The sequence below is a fragment of the Bubalus bubalis genome, chromosome 15, assembly GCF_019923935.1.
Source record: "Bubalus bubalis isolate 160015118507 breed Murrah chromosome 15, NDDB_SH_1, whole genome shotgun sequence".
NCBI lineage: Eukaryota > Metazoa > Chordata > Mammalia > Artiodactyla > Bovidae > Bubalus > Bubalus bubalis.
In genome coordinates, this window is record NC_059171.1 from 21,055,928 (window position 1) to 21,071,802 (window position 15,875).

General features: G+C 41.7%; 1 protein-coding gene across 2 annotated transcripts in view; it reads left to right on the forward strand.

The window, feature by feature from the left end:
* The first annotated feature begins 5,262 nt into the window (after window positions 1-5,262).
* Window positions 5,263-15,875, forward strand: part of FZD6 (frizzled class receptor 6) — a 39,058-nt gene continuing 28,445 nt past the window's right edge. The window contains exons 1-2 of one of the 2 annotated variants that reach the window (XM_025265107.3): window positions 5,263-5,402; window positions 6,509-6,840. In XM_025265107.3, coding sequence (XP_025120892.1) covers window positions 6,664-6,840 — 177 coding nt within the window. In that variant the 5' untranslated portion in view covers window positions 5,263-5,402; window positions 6,509-6,663. The remainder of the gene's footprint in view (window positions 5,403-6,508; window positions 6,841-15,875) is intronic. The other variant, XM_025265108.3, reaches the window with a different exon arrangement.

The following is a 15,875-nucleotide window of genomic DNA, read 5'->3' on the forward strand; positions in this document are numbered from 1 at the left end:
CTAATATTCACTGTGAGAATCTGGTAGAGCTTCAGAAGATAAAACTCCCAGAAGTGTGGTATGCTGCAAACACTGGATCTCCGTGAAGTTTTTAACTGACCTGGGAAGAAAGAAACACTCCATGGCAGCCCACTCTAGCCATACTCTCCCACCTAACGGGAGTATTAACTGAGAAGTTCATAGATCAAGATCACAGGCACACTAAAGACTGAGACCTAATCATACATCTACAGGATGCTTCCCCTACCACCACCACCTTAACATCACAGCACTAAAGCTTTGCTTATCTAAGTTCCTTTCACCCAGTACATCATGTCTGGCTTTCAACAAAAAGTTTTATGGCATACCATAAAGAAAAAAAAAAAAACAAAAAATAAAACCCACAATATGAAGAAACAGAGCAAGAAACAGAATCAGACTTAGATATGGCAGGAATGTTGGAATTATCAGACTAGAAATTTAAAATAACTATGATTAATATGTTAAGGGCTCTAAATGAAAAAAATAGACAACATGCAAGAACAGATGGATGATGTAAGCAGATAAATGGAAACCCTAAGAAAGAATCACAAAAACATGCTAGAGATTAAAAAAATAAACAAAACAGTGTAACAGAAATGGGCTCTTTAGTAGGCTGAACACAGTTGAGGAAAGAACCTCTGAGCTTGAGGATATATCAATACAAACTTCCAAAACTGAAAGGCAAAGAGAGACAAAAGATTGAGAAAAAAATTGAATAGAATGTCCAGGGACTCTGGAACAGCTACAAAAGTATAACATATTTCAGGTTTTTGAAATACCAGAGGAGAAGAAAGAGAAAAAGGAACAGAAGAAATATTTGAAGAAATAATGACTGAGAAACTACTCCCATTTTAATGTCAGACACCAAACCACAGAGACAGGAAGCTCAGAGAATACCAAGCAGGATAAATGCAGAAAACAAAACATTACACCGAGGCATGGCAAATGCAAATTGCAGAAAATTAAAAATAAAGAAAAAATCTTGAAGCCAGAGTGGGGGGAAAATCATACTTATGGAGGAGCAAAAATAAGAATTAAATTTTACTTCTCAGAATTCATGCAAGCAAAAAAAGACTGAAATGAAATATTTAGTGTTAAGAGAAAAAAGAAAACCCACCAACCTAGAATTCTGTATCCTGCAAAATCATCCTTCAAAAGCTAAGGAAAAATAAAGACTTTGTCAGCCAAACATTGAGGGAATTTGTTGCCTTGTAAGAAATGTTAAAATAAGTTCTTCAGAAAAAAGGAAAATTATATCGGTTAGAAACCAGATCTAACAAAGGAAGGAAAAGCATTAGAGAAAGAATGCTGCTAAGTCACTTCAGTCGTGTCCGACTCTGCGACCTCATAGACGGCAGCCCACCAAGCTCCCCCATCCCTGGGATTCTCCAGGCAAGAGCTCTGGAGTGGGTTGCCATTTCCTTCTCCAATGCATGAAAGTGAAAAGTGAAAGTGAAGTTGCTCAGTCGTGTCCGACTCTTGGCGACCCCATGGACTGCAGCCTACCAGGCGCCTCCATCCATGGGATTTTCCAGGCAAGAGTACTGGAGTGGGTGCCATTGCCTTCTCCAAAAAAGAAAGCTACAGTAGCTATATTCATTTCAGCAGAGCAGACTTCAGATTTATCTCAGGTATGCAAGACTAATTCAACATTTGAAAATTCATGCAATCCATCACATCAATACGGTAAAGAAGAAAAATCATGTAATCCTATCAATATATGCAGAAAAAGCACTTGATGAAATCTACCACCCATTTAAGATAAAAGTTCTACTAAAGAACCTATAGCTAACATAATACTAAATGCTAGAAGCTTTCCTGCTACCATCAGGGACCAGGGAAGAATGTTCCTTCTCACTATTCCTTATCAACATTGTAGTGGAAGTCCCAGCTAAGGCAATCAGACAAAAAAAAAAAAAAAGTAAAAGGTATACAGATTGGATGGGAAGAAATGAAACTGTTTCTGTTTACACATGACATGATTGTCTATGTAGAAAATCTGGAAAGATCTATTAAAAACACCTGTAACTAAGGTTACAGGTAAGGTTGCAGGATACAAGGTTAACATAGATTCCATTCCCTTCCTATGTACCAGCAATGAACAAGTGAATTTGAAATAAAAAATACAATACCAATTAAAAGTAAACAATTCCAATACCATTTACAATAGCATATCTAAAAATGAAATGCTTGAGCATAAACCTAACAAAGTGTAAATAAGATTGTAACGAGGAAAACCACAACACTGTGATGAAAGAAATCAAAAAAGAAATAAAGATATCTGATGATCAGGGATAGGAAGACTCAATATTGGCAAGATGTTAGCACTCTCCAACTAGTGCTTCCCAAATCTCAGTTCTGTTCAGTTCAGTTGCTCAGTCGTGTCTGACTCTTTACAACCCCATGGACTGCAGCACACCAGGCCTCCCTGTCCATCACCAACTCCCAGAGTTTACTCAAACTCGTGCCCATTGAGTCAGTGATGCCATCCAACCATCTCATCTTCTGTCATCCCCTTCTCCTCCTGCCTTCAATCTTTCCCAGCATCAGGGTCTTTTCCAACGAGTCAGCTCTTTGCATCAGGTGGCCAAAGTATTGGAGTTTGAGCTTCAGCATCAGTCCTTCCAATGAATATTCAGAACTGTTTCCTTTAGGATGAATCTAAAGGTTGAATCTCCTTGCAGTCCAAGGGACTCTCAAGAGCCCTCTCCAACACCACAGTTCAAAAGCATCAAATCTTCGGCACTCAGCTTTCTTTATAGTCCAACTCTCACATCCATACATGACTACTGGAAGAACCATAGCCTTGACTAGACGGACCTTTGTTGGCAAAGTAATGTCTCTGTTTTTTAATATGCTGTCTAGGTTGATCATTTCATGGCTGCGGTCACCATCTGAAGTGATTTTGGAGCCCCCCAAAATAAAGTCAGCCATTGTTTCCACTGTTTCCCCATCTATTTGTCACGAAGTGATGGGACCAGATGCCATGATCTTCGTTCCCAAATCTATTGAGATTCAATGAAATCCCAATCAAAATCCCAACAAGTTATTTTGTGGATATCGACAAAATGATTCTAAAGTTTATACAGAGAAGAAAAAGACCTGGAATAGCCAACACAATATTGAGGAAGAACAAAGTTGGAAGCAGGTACTACCAACTTGGACTCACTACGAAGCTACAGTAACCAAAGTAGTGCGGCATTGGTGAAAGAATAGATAAATGCATCAATGGAACAGGACAGAGGGCCCAGAAACAGACCCATATAAAGAAAATCAACTCATCCTTGACAAAGTTGAAAAGACCATCTTTTCAACAAACAGTGCTGGAACAACTAGATGTGCACATGCAGAAAAAAGAAATCAATGTCACAAATCTTACAGCTCTCACAAAAATTAACTAAAAATGAATCACAGACCTAAATTTAAACACAAAACTATAAAACTCCTATAAGTTAACATATGAGAAAATCTAGACGTCCTTGGGTTTGGTGACAACTTTTTAGATACAACACCAAAGGCACGATCCATGAAAGAAATAATTAATAAACTGTACTTCATTAAAATCAATTAACTTCTGCTCTATGAAAGATGAGGTCTAGAGAATTAGACGTTAAATCACAGACATGGAGAAAATATTTGCAAAAGATATAACTGATAAAGAACTGATATCCAAAATATACACAGGACTCTTTAAATTCAACCATTAGAAAACAAACAACCCAATTAAAAAATAGGCCAAAGACCTTAATAAACACCTCATCAAAGAAGATATTCAAATGACAAAAAAGCACATGAAAAAATGCTCACATCAAATTTCATCAGGGAAATGCAAATTAAAACAGCTGCTGCTGCTACTAAGTCGCTTCAATCGTGTCCGACTTTGTGCGACCCCAGAGACAGCAGCCCACCAGGCTCTGCCTTCCCTGGGATTAAAACAGAGCTATATCACTAAATACCTATTAGAACAGCCAAACTCCAGAACACTAACAATAGCATATGTTGGCAAGTCGTGAAAAAGCAGGAACTCTCAAGCTCTCCTGGTGTGAATCTAAAGTGGTAGAGCCACTTTGGAAGACAGTTTGGCACTTTTTAAAAAATATATAAAACTAAATATACTCTTACCACACAAGCTGGTTCCTTGGTATTTACTCAAAGGAATTGAAAACATACTTCCACACAAAAACCTGTGCACAAATGTTTATAACAGCTTTATTCATAAGAGCTCATACTTGGAATCAACCAAGATGTCTTTCAGTAGGTGAATGGATAAATAACCTGTGGTCCATCCATACAATACAATATTATTTATCACCAAAAAGAAATGAGCTATCAAGACACAAGAAGACATGAATATTACTCTGTGAAAGAGCCTGAGAAGCCACCCCGAGCCGCTACATACTGTTTGACTCCACTGGACAAAAAGAAGGGTGTGACATTCTGCAAAAGACCAAACTTGGTTACAGTAAGATCTGGTGATTTTCAAACTTTAAGAAGGAAGGAGGGATGAACAGGGAAGCACGGTGAGATGATGTGTGGCACTGCTGCTAAGTCACTTCAGTCGTGTCCGACTCTGTGTGACCCCATAGACGTCAGCCCACCAGGCTCTCCTGCCCCTGGGATTCTCCAGGCAAGAACACTGGAGTGGGTTGCCATTTTTTGGTACTAAAAACTGGGTTGACTTCTAGAGCAGTTCAACTTTCTAATACGGTTCTGCATCAATAAACCACAGGACCTGCCAGGCCTGAAATCATTGCCACCTGTGTCTCCAGTTAGTGACCAGACACCCTGAATTAATAAAACAGGTTTTTTTTGTTTTTGTTTTTTTAGGACAGATACCCAGGAAATTATCCACCCTCTGTCTAAGGTCACTTGGGCAATTGACTTTACAGAGCAAACTGGCCCCGTTTAAAACTTCTTGGCTCCTGAAATTCGAAATAAATTGGGTTTTTCTAAAAGAAGGTTTATCTGGGACTCAATAAGAACTTCAAAAGAAAAAACAAAAACCCTCTAGGCTGAACCCCTGCGGACGGCACAGAAGAGACGGCGAGGTGGAGGGGGCTCCCCGGCCCCGCAGCTGGACCTCGCCCCCGCAACACCGTTCGCCCCTGCCGGGTGGGGCGAGCCCAGAGCCAGACCCGGACGGCGCGGCGCGGGTGGGGCCCGGGCGGAGAGCCAGGTCCGCCGCCGCCGCGAGCCGGGACCTGCCCGTCCGACCTGGCGGCGCTGTCTCGCGGGATTGCTCAGCTCTCGCCCGGCCGTGCGACTCCCGGCTCCCGTGGTGGCCGGAGTCCCGGACGCTCCCTGGAGCCGTCGCTGGCCGCGGGGGGACGGTGGGCTGGACGGGGACGGGGAGGAACGGGTGCCTTCGACCGCCGCCCGAGGTGAGGTTCCTCGGACGCCAACTGGGCGAGTGGCCGCGGGCGGGCGGGCTTGCGGGCGCCAGGGCGAGCGGGGTGAGCGGGGCGGGCCTGGAGGGCTGCGGGGTGGGTGGGGGGCGCGCGCTCCGAGCCGCAGGTGCGCGAAAGGCTGCGGCCGGACGGTCCGCGCCGGCCCGAGGTTCCCAGGAAGCTGGGGCGCTGCGATGCTGGTCCCCGCGGGGCCAGGGACGCGGAGCACGGCGCTGGGCCTGGGGCAGGTGCCCGGGGGTGGGGCGCATTGCCCTGCCCGGTGCTCTGTGTGTGTGTGTGTATGTGTGTGTTGGGGGATGGGGTGAGGGGGTGCGACGATTCGTGGCTCTGTGTGTGTGTTTTGGGGGGATAGGGTGAGGGGGTGAGTTGCCCTGCCCGGCGCTGGAAGCCGGGACGTACATTTGTGTGTGTGTGTTGGGGGGATGGGGTGACGGGTGCGACGATTCGTGGCTCAGTGCCCACAGCTTCCCTCCCACCGAAACTCCGTCGGCCTCCCGGGACAGCTTTGCTCATTTTTCTTTTCTGTGAGATCGCTACTCCCCTCCTCCTCCCCAGCCTTTTGAACACTCGTTTCTCTCCTCCGCAGTAGGAATCCTAGAAGTCTCCCTCTGGTTGGCCTTTTTAAAGACAAAAGTTAGTCTCCAGAAGAGTGCCACAAAAGCTGGCCCTTTAGAGTCTTTAAAGAATTTAAGAACTCGTGAGATCTTAAGGAATTTCCCTGCAACTCAGTTTTTTTGTGCTTAATAAAACACCCGACAGGGCCTTTTAGATTTTACAGTTCTGTTAATCCTCATTAGCTTGTTCCCAGCCCCACCATTTTCTCCATCTCACTCATCCAGTGCCCCGCTTTTACCCTGTGTTCCATACAACACGAACCTCGGGTCATCCGGTCCCTAGAGATGAGATTTCCTCCGCAAGTCATAGATTCTGTGCCAAGGCAGGTGGAACAGTAATTGATGGGACGAAATTTTCCGTCGTTTTCCCGGTGTTAATTACCTAGCATGAAACTCTGCACTTTGACGTTTGCATTTGAGTAGATAACAAATGTTGCTGATACACCCTTTTGATTGTTTTTACAGTAATTGACCCAGAACTCATTTTCAGGAAAAAGAGCTTCCTTCAAAATGGTAAAATAATCAAATGAGGAATTTGAACATTTTTATCTTTGGATGGAAATCTGAGAATGAAGAGTGATTAATCCAAGCCATGTGGTAAAATTAGGAATTTGAAGAGAATGGAAACATTTACATTTTTGTGGACATGTATTTTTCTACCCCTGGTAAGAGGGCACAGTCTTTTCACCTGTGAACCAATTACTGTTCCCAGATGTATGAAAATGGCCTACAACATGACATTTTTCCCTAATCTGATGGGTCATTATGACCAGAGTATTGCTGCTGTAGAAATGGAGGTGAGTAGTTCTTCATATTTTTATGGAAGAATAGTTTATGCTCTGTTCTGGAATAAGCTATAAATGCAACCTTTTTTGAAAAAGATAACAGTAAGGGATTTCTTCAAGTTGTAAATAAGTCCTACTTTGAATAAATGCCTTTGAAAATTAAATCTCCCTACTGGCTTATATTTTGTGTACATTTGTGGCTTTGTTTAGTGGATTTGCCTAATATAGGGTTCATTCTCTATGAATTATACTTGTGAATGATTTTGAAATATCATGCACCTGGCAGATATTTTGCTCTCCTGAGTCAATTTGGTAATTCTGCATGGTAAAAAATGTGAATTCTTAATTTTTACTAATTCAGTGAACATATAATCTTCTGTTGCATGGACTAAAGTGCTTGGACTACATATATTTTCATGAGTAGTTGTTATGTTCACTTGGGCCTGTTTGTCTGAAGCAAATCAGTGACTAGAAGATTTTGGGGATTTGGGGGCTGTAGATAGTGTTTTGCTAAGAAGTGACTTTTATAAGTATAGTGCTTAAGTAGTCTTTGTAAAAAGAAAGAAAGTGAAGTCGCTCAGTCGTGTCTGACTCTTTGCGACCCCATGGACTGTAGCCCACCAGGCTCCTCCATCCATGGAATTTCCTAGGCAGGAGTACTGGGTGGGTTGCCATTTCCTTCTCCGTGAGATCTGCCCTACCTTAAAAGAAACCACACGGCAGGGGAGGAGCAGAGTGACAGTAAAGATTGCCCCAGGTGCCTCAGTTGCCTGCCTCTGCTTTAGAGATATGCAGATGGCTAAGAAGGTGTGGGAAGAGTTACCTGTAGAGACAGGAGCCTGTCCTCTCCTACAGATCTATTAGGATGATAAAGTTTGTGAAGGTAAGATGACAAATTTTTTTGTAGATTTTCTCCAGAAAGGCTGAGAAAGGTAAAGACTTATTTCCTCAGATTGTTTCTAAGAGTTGAAACCCCGGCAATTTTAATATAGACACAGCTTTAAAAACGGACTAGGCTTGATTTTGCAGTCTTCCCTTGTTGTATAGTGGAATAGTTGGCCAACTACCTCATTGTAGACTCGTGTCTGAAATACGAGGGCTTTTGATTACTGAGTAGAAGTACTTTTAAAAGATATGGCAAATTATCAGTGTATTACTGTAATCTTTCAGTAGATTTCCAAGCAAGTGCAAAGTTGTCATTTTGAGCACTGAACAGATGATGTGGTGAGATTTCCATTGGCTAATCAGAACCATTTTGATTGTTTAATCTGATCAAATCAAGTAATGTGAGTAACTTCAAGGAATAATTATAACATTCATTCACATTTTCTCTAATATGTGTTTTATAACTCATTTCTTATAGCGTTCTTAAAAATTTTTTTTAATCTGGTTTCCTTTTTTGTGTAATAGCTATATACATTTGGAGTTAGAATGCTGACATTGACCTTAAAATTCAGATTTTTTAGAGTTCCTTATCATAGAGAAGTACCATTATGAATAGAGAGAGAGAGATGCCTCCCTGCTATTAGATACTGTAGTTTTAAGATGATAACAATGAGGTTTTGTTTCATGCATGTCTTTTTAAAACCAATTGTTTTTGACCCCCTGAAAGAGTTATTTTTTTATTTACCTAGCTTCTTTCCCAGGTAGTTTTGTGTCTGGACATACCCAAGAAATGTCCTCCTTTACTTGATTGCTGATACTACTAATTTCTTCATTATATAATCTTCCTCATGCACTAAACTTTCTCCTACCCCTTACTATTGAGTTTTATTCCATAAGTCACTTTTCAGTTGGTTTAAGGATGTAAAAGAAAGATATCAAGCAGTCATTTAATATCAGCATTAACCTAAGTCTACAAAAGAAGAAAGGGAAATGGAAAGGCAAAATAATATCAACCTAAGTCAGTCTTTGTTGTTCTTGTTCAGTCGCTAAGTCCTGTCGGACTCTTTGCAACCCCATAGACTGCAGCATGCCAGACTTCCCTGTACTCTGCTATCTCCTGGAGCTTGCTCAAACTCATGTCCATTGAGTCAGTGAATTCATCCGATCACCTCATCCTCTGTCATCCCCTTCTCCTCCCACCTTCAGTCTTTCCCAGCATCACGGTCTTTTCCAATGAGTCGCCTCTTCACATCAGGCGGCCAAAGTGTTGGAGCTTCAGCTCTAGCTTCGCTGGAGGAGGGAATGGCAACCCACTCCAGTATTCTTGCCTGGAGAATCCCCATAGACAGAGGAGCCTGGCAGGCTACGTAGCCACCATAGGGTCACAGAGTTGGACACAACTGAAGCAACTTAGCACGCACGCAAGTGACTTAAATATCACGCAGAGTTTCTTATCCTCTATTGTGCCATTGATGCATTCTCAGAATTTTAAATAAAATGAGTAGGATTACAAAGGAAACCAATTATATTGAAATATACTTTTGTTTATAGCCCAGGTTAGGAAACTTTGAACCTGTCATTATATAGGTGAAAAACTGAAGCCCCAAGAAGTTGTGACTTGCTTGTGATTTGAGCACTATGGTCTGATGCAGTCTTCTCTGTCACCATGGACCATAGTGTCATTTTTAAACTATTTTATGTATTTTTTTTTACCCTTGACCTTATTAGATAACAACAACAACAAAATACTTCCTAAGATTAGAATGTCATGTGTTAATTTCAATCTTTGCTGCTTCTTTATAAACTTCAATAAAAATTAAGCTGGGAGATTTTTTTTTAACCTCTAATCAGTGTTACCTTTCTCTTTCTCATCCATGCCTTGGATACAAAGTCTTGTCAGAATTTTTAGATCGAAAATAAAATCTTATGGCTTCAGTCTGTCCCCTGTGGTGGTGCCAGAGTGATTTTACTGACATGCAAATATGTGCAGTCTTCTCTGGGGTTAAAATTCTTTATTTCCCTAAAGCCAGAAAAATACAGACCTGACCAGCATGGCACCCAACGTTCTTTGTATGTGACCCTGCCTTCCTGTCCAGCTTCCCATCTCGCCCCTTTCCACATTATACACTCTGCTTCAGCCAAACTGACCTGTTTGTAGAACTCAGATTCGTATTATTCCCTCTCACTTCTATACCTTTGCATATATTGTATCCACTGCCTCAATACCTACCCTTCTTCATCTGCTCAGTCTTTTCAGGTCTCAATTAAAGTACTCTATGTTCTTGCCTGGAGAATCCCAGGGATGGGGGAGCCTGGTGGGCTGCCGTCTATGGGGTTGCACAGAGTCGGACACGACTGAAGCGACTTAGCAGCAGCAGCAGCAGCATGTCTAGTGAAGCCTTCCTTTCACTTTTCTCCCAAACATATTTAATCAACTCACTGTACACTCTGATAGTACATAATATATGCAAGTGTCCTTGTACTTAACATGCTGTAGTGCTTACTTACACAGCTCTCTCATGAGCTTGTGAGTTCATTGAGAGGAGGGATGTTTATTCTTTTCTATCTCTAATGCCTACTACAATGCCTCTGAGCCTGGTAGATGCTCAATAAAGGCGTACTAAAGGAAGAGGAGATGTTTCCTATTCTAAGAAATCAGCAAAGAGAATTTTCCCTCTAAATCTTTACCTTCCTCTGTATCTTCTTCAGAGTCTAAGTGAAAGGCACTAATATCTTTCGGTGGTTTACATATCATCCACCTTTGATCTGCCTGAGCTAGTTCTAATAAAATACATCAGTTGTATCATCTGTGTTCATTCTCATACTAGCTTGACATGTATTTGTTTTTAATTGAAAGGATTAGATTTTTAACTAACCCTTTAAGTTTTATATTTATCTATATGATGTGTAAGAATTAATCTTTTGGTTGGACCATTGTATTATAAACCATATGTGTCAGATTTCTTTTCAAATGTTGTCTTTGAGTATTTATAGTCCAGTCAAGTATTAAATTATAACTGAATATAAAGGGGCTTTTATTTTTAAAAAGTGTTTTATAACTTCTCTGAAGAACTGATGGGGTTTTACACCTCCAACCCAACTGCTTTGGATTCCTGCTGGTCCCTGTTGAATTTCCAGTGTTCAGTGTAAATTAATGTTAGGACTCTTCCCTGGTGTAATGTTAGGGGCTTCCCTGGTGGTTCAGAGAGTAAAGACTCTGCCTGCAATGCAGGAGACCCTGGTTCAATCCCTGGGTCAGAAAGATCCCCTAGAGAAGGGAATGGAAACCCACTACAGTATTCTTGCCTTGAGAATTCCATGGACAGAGGAGTCTGGCAAGCTCCAGTTCATGGGGTCGCAAAGAGTCAGACACAACTGACCTACCAACACGATCACTATCACTAATGTTAGGAAGAGGGGGTGAAGAATTATCTGTTGACTGTGGCAACCACTTGTGCCTTCATATCTATCATGAATTTCATATAAGTCAGGAGATCTATTTCCTTCCTCTTTTATGCCTTAGTTTCCATTATGTGTGATGACTATCCTGTTTTATAGAATTTGTGGTCATTGCTGATCTGTGATTATATGAGATGGTTTAGGCCAAAGTGGTTTGTCAAAGTTTAGTTCATAGACCGGCAGCTTGTGAGCTTGTTAGAAGTGCGAGTTCATGGACCCCATCCCAACCTACTGAACCATGATCTGTGAAAGTAGAGCCCAGGAAACGGATAACAAGCTGTTCAGGTGTTTCTTATGAGCATTAAATTTTGAGACCCACTGATTTAGAACAGGGAATGCAAACTTTTTCTGTAAAGGGCTAAATTGTAATTTTCGCTTTGCAAAACATTCAGTCTCTGCCACAGCTATTCAGCTCTTCAGTTGTAGCAAATAACAAATAAGTGTGGATGTGTTTCAATAAAACTTTATTTACAAAAACAGTGCATCATTTTTGGCCCACAGGTTATAATTTGCTGAACCCTGGTTTAAAGTACTTGAAAATCTTCTCAATGATTACATACATCATGTAATACATTAATAAGAAGGCACAATAATGATTATTTATTACATGCTGTATGTATGGAAAATCCCATGGACGGAGGAGCCTGGTGGGCTGCAGTCCATGGGGTCGCGAGGAGTCGGACATGACTGAGCGACTTCCCTTTCACTTTTCACTTGCATGCATTGGAGAAGGAAATGGCAACCCACTCCAGTGTTCTTGCCTGGAGAATCCCAGGGACAGGGGAGCCTGGTGGGCTGCCGTCTATGGCGTCACACAGAGTTGGGCACGACTGAAGTGACTTAGCAGCAGCAACATATGTGCTATATGTTATTTACTTTCCAGATAAAATTTTTTAAGTCAAATTTATCACAAACAAAAGGATCTAACCAAGATATCCTGGTCCTTTCGTTTTGTTTCAGAGATTACCTGAAATAAAGGACTTCGATTTTTCCCCCCTTATTTTATTATCTGAGGCTGAAGTGCTTTGTATTACAAAGAGTTAATTTACAATTCTGAGTAGTTACTTGGCTTTATAATGAGAAGGATGTTGTACAGTGTAACTCTCCAAGTGTAAAAACAAATGGTTGCTGGTTTTCCATTGTGTTGCTTTTTGTTTCATATCTAGAGCATTGTTTCTCAAATTGTGAGGTTGATGTCCCTTGAGAGACTGATTTCATCCAAAAAGAGCTGAGACGAATCTAGGGAAAATGGAAACCGGAATATTGTGTTTTTCTTTTTGAATTGCCTACATTAATGCCTAGGCAAAAGCTAAGTCAAGTATTGTGTTTGGAACAGCATGTGGTTGTTCCACTTTTGAAAGGTCTAAAGGGAAGTGAGCCAAAAAAACCCTTTCCTTTCACCTGTTAATACGCACTATTAAAATGTCTCTATTCAATTAGAAATAAGGGGATGGAGAAAAACTGTATAAACAAACTTTTAAGAAAAAAGTCAGCTTCTATTGGGCGTTGGTTTTTAAACATATTCATCTGCTTTTTGATGAGTCTAGTGGACCCCTCTTCTATCCCATGCAAAAGGAAATGTTTAATATGACTAACCTCTGTATTTTTTTAGGGAAGACTTTCTGAAAATAAGTGTAACTCCTCTGAAAGTCATGTATTGAGTCATTTAAAGTGAAATAGATATGGAAAAGTATTCCAGATCAGTTGTGTGTGTATAATGGCCACTGTTGCATTTTAAATAAAGATATAAACTTACCTTCCTTCCTGACATTGTTCTGCATTAAAAGAAAGAGCGCCTTGACCACTTCTGAGTCTGCAGAATCAAGGTTAGACCTGTATGGAAACAAGGGACAATATTTCTCCTAGGAGTCTCTGCTGATAGGCACAAGCTTCCTAGGGCCATTCCTTGACATTCCACAGTCTAGGATATTAGTTGTGATTTCAGAAGAGCCTTCCACAAAGGGATGTGGTTCTTTTAGACCATGGGAAGACTGTTGAGTTGTGATTATCACCTTTCCTTGAGAATGCAGCTTGTAGATATTATATTTTTATTATTCTAGTTTGTATATTTGTTATGTGTTCATTCATTGATGTTTGTTCAAGGTGTACCTGAATGTGAATTATAGTCTTTCAAGTTATAAGTTTTCTTCCAGTACAGTCTCTGCCCCTTTATTTCTTTCCTTCTTCTGGGACCCTTATAACGCAAATGTTAGTATACTTGATGCTATCCCAGAGGTTTCTTAAACTATCCTCATTTTTAAAAATTCTTTTCCCTTTTTTCAGTTCAGCTTGGGAGATTTTTACTACTCTGTATTCCAGTTCACTGATCTGGTCCTCTGTATTATCTGATCTACTGTTTATTCCTTGGAGTATATTTTTTTCTTTCAGTTCTTATATTCTTCAGTTCTGTTTAATTCTTCTTTATAATTTTCAGTTCAGTTCAGTTCATTCACTCAGTTGTGTCCAACTCTTTGTGACCCCATGAATCGCAGCACGCCAGGCCTCCCTGTCCATCCCCAACTCCCAGAGTTCACTCAAACTCACGTCCGTGGAGTCGGTGATGCCATCCAGCCATCTCATCCTCTGTCGTCCCCTTCTCCTTCTGCCCCCAATCCCTCCCAGCATCAGAGTCTTTTCCAATAAGTCAACTCTTCGCATTAGGTGGCCAAAGTATTGGAGTTTCAGCTTCAGCATCATTTCTTCCAAAGAACACCCAGGGCTGATCTCCTCTAGAATGGACTGGTTGGATCTCCTTGCAAGTCCAAGGGACTCTCAAGAGTCTTCTCCAACACCACAGTTCAAAAGCATCAATTCTTCGGCGCTCAGCCTTCTTCACAGTCCAACTCTCCCATCCAGACATGACTACTGGAAAAACCATAGCCTTGACTAGATGGACCTTTGTTGGCAAAGTAATGTCTCTGCTTTTGAATATGCTATCTAGGTTGGTCATAACTTTCCTTCCAAGGAGTAAGTGTCTTTTAATTTCATGGCTGCAGTCACCATCTGCAGTGATTTTGGAGCCCCAAAAAATAAAGTCTGACACTGTTTCCACTGTTTCCCCATCTATTTGCCATGAAGTGGTGGGACCGGATGCCATGATATTCGTTTTCTGAATGTTGAGCTTTAAGCCAACTTTTTCACTCTCCTCTTTCACTTTCATCAAGAGGCTTTTGAGTTCCTCTTCACTTTCTGCCATAAGGGTGGTGTCATCTGCATATCTGAGGTTATTGATATTTCTCCTGGCAATCTTGATTCCAGCTTGTGCTTCCTCCAGCCCAGCGTTTCTCATGATGTACTCTGCATATAAGTTAAATAAGCAGGGTGACAATATACAGCCTTGACAAACTCCTTTTCCTATTTGGAACCAGTCTGTTGTTCCATGTTCAGTTCTAACTGTTGCTTCCTGACCTGCATACAGGTTTCTCAAGAGGCAGATCAGGTGGTCTGGTATTCCCATCTCTTTCAGAATTTTCCACAGTTTATTGTGAGCCACAGAGTCAAAGGCTTTGGCATAGTCAATAAAGCAGAAATAGATGTTTTTCTGGAACTCTCTTGCTTTTTCGATGATCCAGCAGATGTTGGCAGTTTGATCTCTGGTTCCTCTGCCTTTTCTAAAACCAGCTTGAACATCAGGAAGTTCACAGTTCACATATTGCTGAAGCCTGGCTTGGAGAATTTTGAGCATTACTTTACTAGCGTGTGAGATGAGTGCAATTGTGTGGTAGTTTGTTTAAGCTCTATTAAATTCCTCATTGTATTTATCCATTCTTCTGAATTCATTTGAGCATCTTGTGGTCATTATCTTGAACTCTTTATCTGGTAGATTGCGTATTTCCACTGTACTTAGTTCTTATGAGGTTTTGTCTTGTTTCTTCATTTGGATCATATTCCTCTGTCTGTTCATTTTGCCAAATTCCTTGTGCTTATTTCTATGTATTAAGTAGGTCAGTTAATGTTTCCCAGTCTTGGAGAACTGGTCTTATGTAAGAGACATCCCATGGGGCCTGGCAGAACTCTCCTCTCTGGTCACCAGGGCCATATGCTCTAAGGGTGTGCACTGTGTGGGTCCTCGTGATGTGCCAGGGCTGAGTACTGTGGGCACCCTGGTAGGCGGGTCTGGTCCCTGGCCCTACCGGCTGCCACTTCCCTGCCTTGTTTGGTGGCCACCAGTGTGGTAGTGCCCCCCCCCCCACTAGTAGGCTAGAGGGAAGACTCAAAAATGGCACTTGCCAGCACCATTGTCCTCATGGTAGAATGAGCTTCCCAAATGGGTGCCGTCAGTGTCTGTTTCCCCAGGAGGAGTCCCTTGCCTTCTGCCTCTCTGGGAGGCTGTCTAAGATCAGCAAGGTGGTCTTACCCGGTCACATTACTGCCTCTGCACTGGCACTTGGAGTGTGTGAAGTTTTGTATGTGCCCTTTGAGCGTGGAATGTCTCTTTCTTGCATCTCTCTAGCTCTCCTGTGTGCAGTGCTGCTAGCCTTTAAGGCTAGGCATACTGGGCACTCATCTCCCCAGTGTGAGACCCCCAGGTTAGGGAGCTGATGTAGGGCTAGGACTCGCACTCCTTGGGGAAAACCTCTGCAGTTGTGATTATCCTTCCGTTTGTGGGTTGTCTAGCCTGGGGAGTCGATCTTGACTGTACTGTATCACTACCTCCCCTACCTGTCTCATTGTGGTTCCTTCTTTATGTCTTTAGTTGTGGA